This window comes from Lolium perenne, chromosome 6, assembly GCF_019359855.2.
Source record: "Lolium perenne isolate Kyuss_39 chromosome 6, Kyuss_2.0, whole genome shotgun sequence".
Lineage (NCBI taxonomy): Eukaryota > Viridiplantae > Streptophyta > Magnoliopsida > Poales > Poaceae > Lolium > Lolium perenne.
The window spans coordinates 104,370,535-104,381,374 of record NC_067249.2 but is presented as its reverse complement, the minus strand read 5'-3'; the positions used below and the strand labels follow the sequence as shown (position 1 = coordinate 104,381,374).

Below are 10,840 nucleotides of genomic sequence, written 5' to 3'. Positions count from 1 at the left end.
GTGCCCAATATTGCCTTACGCCCATAAAACAGAGAAAAGCAGTATCATGGCAAAAAGTAGCAGAGGACAACAGTACGTGTTTCCTTAGAAAAAGAAAAAGAACAGTACAAGCTGGTACAATAAGGGCCTGCCCGACGTACAACTTCAGCTGATGCTGGTACAAAGACGTACTATGTGTTGTCAACTCGGAAGGGAATCAAACCCAATACAACACGCTGAAAACTGCAATACGGGGCATCTCCAGCCAATACATCGAGCACGTGGCAACCTGGTCAACATGCAGCACATATTCCCATGATTTGCCAATGGTGCCGATAGAGTCCGGGCGCCATAACAGCTGGAGAAAATCTGCGTTGAAAGATACTACAATCGACTGTGTGCGAGTGCTTGCCAAGGTAATCATCCATGTGTTTGGTCCGGTCTACGTTTAAGATCCCAATGACGACTACACAAAGAGATTGATGACGATTAACGAGAAAAGAGGTTGGCCAAGCATAGATTGTTGAATTAGAGATGGAAGAAGTGTTCTTCGGCATTGCATGGACAATACACCGGAAACATGGGATTATACTGTGCGCAATCTTTCTGCCTGAATGAATCGCTTGCAGCTTTGGTCGAAAGGCAGGTTGTAACCTATAACCCTAACTCTGAAGCTTTTTTGGTAAAAAAAAAACTCTGAAGCTTTTTTCACATTACACTAAGCTTCAGAATAAGAAAGAAACTAACGGTACATCTCAACTTACAAAAAAAAAAATGATATAGGTATCAGCGACAGCTGTACACCCTGTTTACTCCATCAGTCCAATTAAGTCTGTTCCAAGGCCGTAAAACTGCAAAAATTGCAGTTGGGTTTGCTGAACAAAAAAACATATACAACTTATCTGCGGCCAAAAAGACTATCACGGCCTCATTGCAAAAGTTTAGTATAATCCTATATCTGAAAACTGAAGACCACCAAAAATGGCTTTGGTGACATCTCCTGGAATCTCTCGTGTATAGTAGTCATTATCAAAACCAGACAAAGCAACAGCCAGGTTCTATCTGAAACCGATGATTCCTAAATGCTCCAATAGTCTAGAACCCTTGCATGAGTAACTTTTTCCTAGTGCTTGCCCTTCTTCGAAATCTTCGGGTTCTTGGACATGCGAATGCTCAGAGGTGTAACCTCAACTAACTCATCTTCTTGAATATACTCTATGCAGTCATCCAGACTGTAGCTTAAAGGTTCATCAAGAACCACTGAAAAAAGACAAGGGCATGATTTCAGTTAACCACACTTGGATAAAACAAGTTTTCTGTTAATTTGAACCAATGTGAATGGGGGTATTGGGCCACTTTTTTGCTTTCTGAACATAATCAAGCATTTTCCCCAAAAAAAACATAATCAAGTTTTATGTATGCCTGAGGGCATGTCAATAATATGAATAAAGTTTTTCTACTCTCTTATTTCAAGAAACTATTTCTTCCTTTTCCAAGGACTTGCTACCAATGTAGTACTTTACTTCATGGGTGCTTTCAGAAAAAGAACTACTCCCTCCGATTCATATTATTACTTAATGCTAACATAGACGTATCTAGACACATTTTTGTTGTGGATACATTTATTTTAGCATCAAGTAATATTGATCGGAGGAAGTAGTAGTGTCTAATTTTTTGTCATATTAAAGACAAGAGTTCCTTTCTAGAAAATAATATCATCCAAATATTGAATGCTTATGAAGTTTTACCTGTGGTTTCCTTGTTGGACCGAACATTTGTTGCAGCCTTTTTCTTGCACACATTAAGTGCTAAATCACCTGGTCGCTGATGGATACCAACTATTTGGCCTTTGTAAATATCTTGCCCTGGTTTGACAAATAGTATACCTCTTTCTTGTGCATTAATACATGCATAAGAAGTAGTACTTCCACCTTCAAATGCCACCTGGAACACCATCCATGTTAGATGCTGCAAAAAATGAAGAAAAAGGCACAGTGCTTTAATTTATTCATACCAATGAGCCTTGATCACGTGAAGTCATATCTCCAGCCCATGGGCCATAGCTATCAAAGATTGTGTTAAGTACAGCTCTACCCCTAGAAGCTGTAAGAATTGCATTCCGGAGCCCAATGAGGCCTCTTGTTGGAACCTTGTATTTCAGCAATGAAACTCCCTCCGGCCTGCCATTTGAAATAACTCGTTATGGCAACTCGATATCAGGAACAAGCTGTTTACAAAAGACTAGCAATGATGTAATGTAGTTAAAATGGAACAGAAGTGATTATGTTGCAATAACCACAGTTTTCTTTCATTTGTATCAATATGTTAAGAAAGAAAAACGAAAAAAAAGTTTTCCGGAGCTGCAGTAGCACTCCTGATCGATCTAGTGGATACACTAGAGTATGGTACATACCCACTAGCTTCCATGTCAAGCATTTGCCCACGCCTTTTCCCCAATAGCTCGACAGCTGATCCCATATATTCCTCAGGTACCTCTATAGCAGCTATCTGTACAGCAATAATAATAATGTAAGTTAGTTACATCAAAAGTGAGAAGGAGTTCCATATGTACCCAGAGCAACAGCAATGTCACAAAAAAAATTAAGAAATCAGCAGCATAATATAGAAAATTTCAGTTACGCCATATAGGAGGGTGATACCTCATACGGCTCTAGTAGCTTCCCATCCACAGTCTTGTTTATGACCTTTGGAGGCCCAATCATAAACTCGTATCCTTCCCTCCGCCTGCAAGCAGTTATTTTATTTTTAGGTCAATGCCAGAAGTACAGAAATTACTAAATGACTGATAATAATGCAAATAATCATAATTTCTTACATATTCTCTATCAATATGGTGAGGTGCAGTGTGCCTCTGCCACTAACAAGAAATGTATCAGCAGTTTCCCCATCTTCTACTTTCATAGCCAAGTTCCTTTCAAGCTCACGATATAATCTATCACGGAGATTTCGGCTAGTCACAAATTTCCCCTGGAATAAAACCAAAAGAATAGACATAAATTTCAGCATTAAGAGAAGAAACCCAACTGTTGTACTGTACTTTTATTAGCATGGGTTCTATTACAATACAAAATACAATCCTATGTAGTATTGGTTAAAATAAGTTTTGATTGAGATTAAGACATTCAACTTGAGAAAAGAGTTTTAATAATTTAATATACCATTTCCCACAGCTTCGGAGCACAATAGAATAAAGCTTGACATCTGTGCAACACGATGACACTGCCTAACATTTCAGTTTCAGGAAAATGTAGTACTTCCAATTCTCAAATCAAAACAACTTTACCATAACTACTTAGCTTGCCTACACGGCCATACAATTTGCAATATATGCACTTCTCAGAAATTCCCAATGGACCGAAAGCCTTATAATTGTGATTATCCTAGCCATTTTTAAACTCTCTTTTTATTCCAGCACAAAGTCATAGAAAGTAGAGGTATAATGTTTTAAGTTTAAGTTCTTTGTAGAGACCTCTTTTCCAACAAAAGGTGAAGTGTTGATGGAGAAAGACATTCTAACTGTTGGTTCCTCAATTTTGATAGTGGGCAATGCTACTCCGGCAACTTTATCAGCTATAGTTTCCCCAATCTGCAGAGTATAGACAAAAAAAAATTTGTGAAGTCGTGTTATAAGGGTAAATATATACTAATAAAGATATGAATAAAACATAAAGAGGCACCAACCATGATATCATTGATTCCACATACAGCACAAATGTCACCAGCACTAACAGATTCAACTGGAACGCGTCCAAAGTTCTCGTAAACAAAAAGCTCGCCTATTTTGCCAATCCTGCAAGCATCATCTGGCGTACACACCTGCAAAATGTCTTGATTAATGGAAGCCATACCATAGTTACGGGTGAACATATGTACTCACTTTTCTTTCAATTAAAGCCTAGCAAATACACAGCTGTTACGGGCCAACAGGCAAACAAATAGAAATAACATGGCTAGGTATTGCATTGAAGATGTAACACATAATAGTGATTTCTGATTATTAAGATCAGGGGCGAAGCTGCCCTTAGGGCAAGGTAGGGCAGCCGCCCTACCTTGATTTTTGGCAAAATATTAGATATATAGGCTTCTCCCTATATACATGCAATTTTCTGCAATTTCTGTGGCCTACTGCCTTGCTGGGCAGCGCGGGGAGGAAAGGAAATCACCCTCGACTCCCCGAGGCCCTGACCCATCCCTGCTCTCGGCTGCTCCTGTTCATTGAAAGGCATATCATGTTTCCCATAGTTTACCACCTCATTGAGTTGGCAATGTTTTCACCGGTGACAACGGCAACAGTTGAAAGGGCTTTCCCAGCTATGAAGATCATCGAGACAGAGTTGCGCAACAAGATGTCCGATGGTTGGCTTAATGACTAGATGGTGTGCTACATAGAGCAAGGGATATTCAAAAGTCTTGATCTTGGTGAAATTAAAAAAAAAATTCAAAAGAAGGTAGAGCTTTGCCATTGGCTGGGACTACTAGGTGGCATTAAAGCTTCATTATTGTAGGTTCTACTTCTATTTAAATATGTTGCTATTACCATTGTACTAAGTGATTATCCTTTAAGATCATATAAAATATAAATGTGTCTAGACAATTTTGATTATTTTTTTTGCATCAATCCATTTTTATGTTTTAGAGCTCGCCCAACCTCAAATTTTCCATCCTTTGCCACTGATTAAGATTGTAATTACCTTTGGTAGAAAGAAACAATGATCATCAAAAGGTGCAGTCTGGCACTTCAAGTACCACAACACACTAATTTCCAAATTACTATTAACATTTTTAATTGAAAAACGTGTAGAATGCAATGTGTTCGTTAAAGGAGATTCGTAATTGTTTCTCACATATATGCAACACATACATTGGGAGGCCATGAGAAAACTGGGTGCAATATTGAGCTTCAAAGACTATGACAAAGGAGGTTGGCTTGAGTTAGAAAATAGCAAGATGAAGGAGATTGATTCCCTGATACTATTTCAAAGGGCTGGTATCCAAGAATATGGTATCATTCAGTTGCATGCGAGATGATCCTCTCCAACGAACTCCACTCTGCTGGTCAACGTTGTGTAAGCCGTGCCTATGCAGGTCTGCTGGCGCTTGATTTATATATCTTTTTCACCCAGTAGTAAAACATTTTTCCTGGAGATGTGTTGTCAGTTCTGCTAGTTGGCAACTAACTAGAGCAATAGAGTGCATGTCATACAACAAAAAGGTGATATCACTGGAAAATGCTTATGAATATGAATCCAATGATATGTGTAATTGTTCAAATGTGCAACTGCCTTGCATATAAACATGGACAGAATATTATTTTCAAGAACTGCAAGCCTCGAGATGGAAAGATAGAGAAAGGAATAAAACGAGGTTTTCCAGAAGAAATTCACAATCAATCGAACAAGGAAAGTCCTCCATTGAAGTGAGACCAGGAAGCAGTAGCCAAAAGAGGGAGATAGTGCTGGCCGTCTCTCTCCTAGAATCGCATCTGCACAAGTGCTGAGTTGCCGCGGGATTTGTCTACTCTTTGTCTTACAATTGTTCACAGCATCCTAAGTCCTCCAATAAATATGACGGTGACATAGCATGTACCACAATGATAATAAGTTCCTTCTCCTCCCACTCTGCGTTGTCCATATTTTGGCAGCGTTAGCAATTGCTGCTCGAACTCATGCCATGCCACCGGATGGAATTGTCATCACTATGCGGTGCCTACCTCCCCACCTTGGAATGCATAATCAAGAAAGAGGCCCGAGCACCCCCCCCCAAAAAAAAAAAAAAAAAAAAAAAAAAAAAAGAAAAAAACAGGCAGGCCAAAGGGAACTTTTCATTTCAGATTTTTTCCCTTTATTATTGGCACTAAAGATAAAAGCCAGTCATTTGCAATGCTATGCTTAACTTGGCCATATTAGCAATGGTGATTTGATAGAAGGTAAAAATTTACCCTTTTATTTCTGATGTGCCAGGATTAGTTCAGTTATCCCCTTAACCTGTGCCTGTCCATGATGCAGTGTGACACTATTTCTTATAGGTGATGTTGGTTGTTGTTTATGTTATCATGCAGAAACAAGAATGAGTTGATCAAAATCTAACCTTTACTTCTATTCCTCGCTTTAGTTCTCCTGCATGCAGTCGTCCAATTGCTATTCTTCCTTTATGTTCATCATACTCAGTACTAGTTACCTGCATATCAGTCAGCCTTTTTGAATGAGCAATTGATGACAGAACTGGAAGCAATGAAAGATACGTACTGATATTGGTCATGACCACAAAATATGCTGAGAATTCTTGAAACCAGATTTGGTGGAATATTTCAGAGGAAGACAGCTCAAGCAATTTAACGAACAAAGCAATGCGAGAGTAAAAGCGACATTACCATCCAAGAAAAGAAATACTTTATTTCCTTCATTGTGAATATACAGTTTCAGCTATCTAAAAAAAGCTTAATTCCACGTAGTAGAGTATCTTTATTCCTTCCCATTGGATGGATTGAAGCATTATGCTTCATCACATATGAAAATATAAGTAAAATAAACAAAACCAAAATGCAGTATATAGTATTACAGCTTTGGAGGTAGTGTGTGAATGTGATCTAGCTCATAGCAAATCAACAATGGCAGATGATAGATGACAAGTTGAAATATAAACAACAAAGTTTATAACTCACGAGCATTTGGAGGGCACCATCTTTCTCAATGCGTGGTTCTGGTATGCATCTAAGAATAGCCTCAAAAAGGGGTCCAAGGTCATCAGCCAAATTATCTGCAGACAACCCAGCCTTTCCTTTGAGGCCAATTGCATAGACTGTTTGGAAATCACACTATCATTGCAAAAAACAAAAACAAAAAAACATGAGGACTAGGATATGACCGCGGTTGATACTCCAGAAGAATAAACAAAATGAATAACAATCCAGGCATGGCTCTTTCACCTGTTCATCTGTAGCATTTAATTCGATGAATAGCTCAAATGTAGAATTCACCACAAACTCTGGACGAGCAATAGGTCTGTCAACCTTGTTTACAACTACAACAACAGCATGTCCAAATTCTAAAGCTTTCTTCAGAACAAATCTTGTTTGTGGCATAGGTCCCTCCACAGAATCAACCTACAAAGGAGAAAGGCTTAATAAATCAGATGATCTTACACTTGTTCCCTCAAGTCAAATTAGACACTATTAAGAAAATCTGGTTGATAGGAACTTGGTGACGTGCAGTGGAAGATTGCACAACCAACTGCAGTAAAGCTCATAGGGATTCCTCAAAAAGATCTTAAGCATTAAATAAGAAATATGTCATTTAGAAATAATGAAAATAGTAGCTAGTACCACTAGGAGAATTCCTTCCACCATGTTGAGAACACGTTCCACCTCCCCACCAAAATCTGAATGCCCGGGAGTATCAATTATATTGATTTTAGTACCCTTGTAGGTTATTGATGTGTTTTTGCTCAGTATAGTAATTCCTCTTTCCCTCTCCAGATCATTCGAATCCATTATTCTTTCCTGCACAACTTGATTTTCTCGGAAAACCTGCATATGGTAAACGGTCAGAGTAATACAACCACTGAAAAATTTCACGGTAAATATACTCTTGATTTGTGCAACATGGTGATTGAACAGAAACAAGTTTCACAAAAATATTAAAATCTATCTGAGCTCAGGTGTTAGTAAGGCCTTCAATCTTGTGCCAAAATACATTATTCTGATTCACGCAGGAAAGGAGATAAATTGACACGCAGTAAACAAAACTTATCCTGATATTCTTTGGACAAAACCTGGACAAACAGAAGTGAATAAGCATAGAAAATACCAAATAGTTTTAGGTGAGTGACTGAGTGGTATAGGAGTTGTTTCTACACCACTTATTGCCTTATTGGAGTCTAACTAACATAAGCAGTTTGGGTTGCCTACCACGGTGATGGCAATGGCATGTTGCTATTTGGCATATGTTCAGTCAGAAAATTTTCTCATTTCACCTTATTAATTCGTTTTTATGTACTTGTGTCTCGCAAATTGGAGGAAGCACTCTGCTGCAAAATGTAGGGTGTATTTTGATTGGTTAAGTCGAGGCTTTTAAAAGAAAAATACTCTATTGATTTGTGGTTTATGTGACACCACAATTATAACTAAGTATTTTGAATATGAATCTAATGATATGAATTTATCTGCATCCTGCTGGAGTAATTGCTGGTAAAAGTCATGCCTTGACCTATCAGAATGCGCCCTACATTTTGCAACGCAGGGAGTGCCAACCTTTTAGCCCTAGACATGACCAAATATGACTATATCAGGTTGTTGTTTCAACTAGAATCAAGTTCAGTTTTAAAAAATATTATCCTTGTCCTACTTATACAATTTAGCTGTTATGTCAGTCCCTATATGATGAGGTGCCAAGCATATACCATCAAATGCCAACCCACCAAGACCAGAGTACAAAATTAAGCTATATAGTCCCCCGTCCCAAAATGGATGTGGCAGATTTGTCTAAAGTTGGATGTATCTATACACCAAATAAATCACGTCTAAAGTTTAGAACATCCTTTTTGGGATGGAGGGAGTATTAAACTAACATGCCGAATAATAACAGAAAACAAGAAATCATGGAACAATAGTATGGCAACATATGGAAACAGCTAGTGTTATATTTGCAAATTGTGTGCTTGTGTCCTGAGTAAAGCGTCCATGATTGAGAAATTCAATTTACAGTCAGTTAATTGAAATAAATTAATCTCACGGAGCAAAATGATAGTAGTGGCAGTGGGATGTACCTTGGATTGTTTTAACATGGAATCCACCAAAGTTGTCTTTCCATGATCGACATGAGCAACGATTGCTATATTCCTCACATCTCTTCTAGTTGCTTGACTAGTCTTCCCCGCTGAGTAATCCAGTGAAGTGCATAAATAGGCATCATCCAAAAAGAAGAGAAGTCGATATATGTAGGAAAAAATGTATGAAGAGATATTTTGGGTTCAGATAGCGCCAAGTAAAAAAGAATCTGAAACTGAGGTACAAAGTGAAGCTGTACTAGTGCAAGATGAACTTGGAGTTTCATAGAAAGGCCTAAGTGTACATGTATTTCACATGAATGACAATTTTAACAAAACTCAATCTAATAAGCAAGGCTGGCCAACAATAACCACGTTTAGAGAATTGCAAGAACCATGCACCATGGTATATTGTAAATCCGTGATCCCTACACGCCAGCGCTGGACAGAAATGTGTGTGTCCACTTAAAATCTAAAGCAATAATAGGGTGACGAAGAAGTTATGTGCCGCATACACATCCCAAGTTCATTTCACTGGTGTGGCGACAGTGTTACCAAACTAGTCGGCACAAGAAAATCAGCATGGACAAGGCCCTGAGAAATCACTCGCAAGGGACTCAGCAGCCTCGCGCACTGGACGATTTGACTTACCGGAGGGAGATGGGGAGTCGGCGCGCTCCTTGACCTCCTGGTCGAGGGAGGCCGAGGCCCTGACGGAGCGGGCCCTCCGGCAGCGGGAGTTGGGAGACCGCAGGAGGGAGCATCGGCCGGCGGAGAGGTCGGAGGAGCTGGCCGGCGGCGGCGGCGCGAGGCGGCGGGCGGAAGGGGCGGCGCGGAGGGTGATGGTCTGCATCTGCATGGGTGAGGTGGGGTGGGGAATGGATGCTGCCGCGGCGGGTGGTTTGGGTGGGTTTGGGGGGTTTTGTAGGGCGGGGAGCGGCGGTGGAGCAAGGGAGGATAACGGCCATGGCTTTCGTGGCTCCGGCTGTGTGCGCTGCGAGGCCGGCCACGTCGTCTGCCCTCGAGGTGGAAAAAACTTCCCTTCTTGGATATTCGAACGTGACGCGCCCAATTCTCTCTGGACACCAAAACCTGTTGTCTCAGATACAAACCAACATCTGTTGTTTAATTGGTGAGATGTTTCACATGGCTTGTACAATTATGAATAGAAGTATTATTTTTGTAAGTGACTTAGACTTAAGAAAAGAGACATAGCAAAACCGTAGATTATAAGGCCAGAGAGTTTTTTTTTTTACATTGTTAGAGATTATAAGATCTTTTATTTATTGTCTTAATTCTCGTGAGTACCTAATTTAGATTCCTCTATTTTCTCTCAATCTCCAATTGCATGTTGTTCTCTGTGTATTGTTCATCATAGTGGGTGGTATCATATGGTAGTATCATGCACTAGTTAAATGCTCGTGCAACAGACACTCAGGATGAAAGGTTTTTCTCCTGAGTGGCGTGCTTTAATTTACGATTTTGTGTATGGAGGTAGCGTGGCAATCCGGGTTAATGATGACACCGGCCACTATTTCCAGACACGAAAAGGGTTACGCCAAGGAGATCCGTTATCACCGATGTTATTTAACATTGTAGCGGATATGTTGGCAATACTCATAGAGCGTGTCAAGTCTGATGGCCAAATTGAGGGTGTGATTCCACATCTGGTTGATGGGGGTTTATCTATCCTTCAATACGCCGATGACACAATTCTATTTATGGATCATGATCTCGAAAAGGCTCGTAATCTCAAATTAATTTTAGCAGCTTTCGAGCAGTTGTCGGGATTGAAAATTAACTTCCATAAAAGTGAATTGTTCTGTTTCGGTGATGCCCAAAATGATATGACTCTATATACAAAGTTGTTTGGTTGTGGGCAAGGCCAATTTCCTATTCGGTATTTGGATATTCCGATTCATTCTCGGAGACTTACAATGGATGAATGGAAGATTGTGGAAGAAAGATTGCAGAATTGCCTTAGTAGCTGGAAAGGCAAATTGTTGTCCCTAGGAGGAAGATTGGTACTCATTAATTCGGTACTGACAAATATGGTACTGTATATGTTATCTTTCTT

The 10,840-nt window shown here is 39.6% G+C and overlaps 1 protein-coding gene across 1 annotated transcript; it reads right to left on the bottom strand.

The window, feature by feature from the left end:
• Positions 1-754: 754 nt before the first annotated feature.
• On the bottom strand, positions 755-9,671 carry LOC127307469 (putative elongation factor TypA-like SVR3, chloroplastic). Its single transcript, XM_051338197.2, has 14 exons — positions 9,415-9,671; positions 8,764-8,873; positions 7,322-7,525; positions 6,926-7,102; positions 6,662-6,814; positions 6,088-6,177; positions 3,682-3,816; positions 3,470-3,586; positions 2,816-2,967; positions 2,640-2,724; positions 2,393-2,487; positions 1,994-2,159; positions 1,728-1,923; positions 755-1,239 (listed from the first exon to the last, which is right to left on the bottom strand). Exons 1-14 carry the CDS (start codon positions 9,620-9,622, stop codon positions 1,103-1,105), a joined length of 2,025 nt encoding a protein of 674 aa, XP_051194157.1. The 5' UTR covers positions 9,623-9,671; the 3' UTR covers positions 755-1,102.
• Between the last annotated feature and the right edge of the window lie 1,169 nt (positions 9,672-10,840).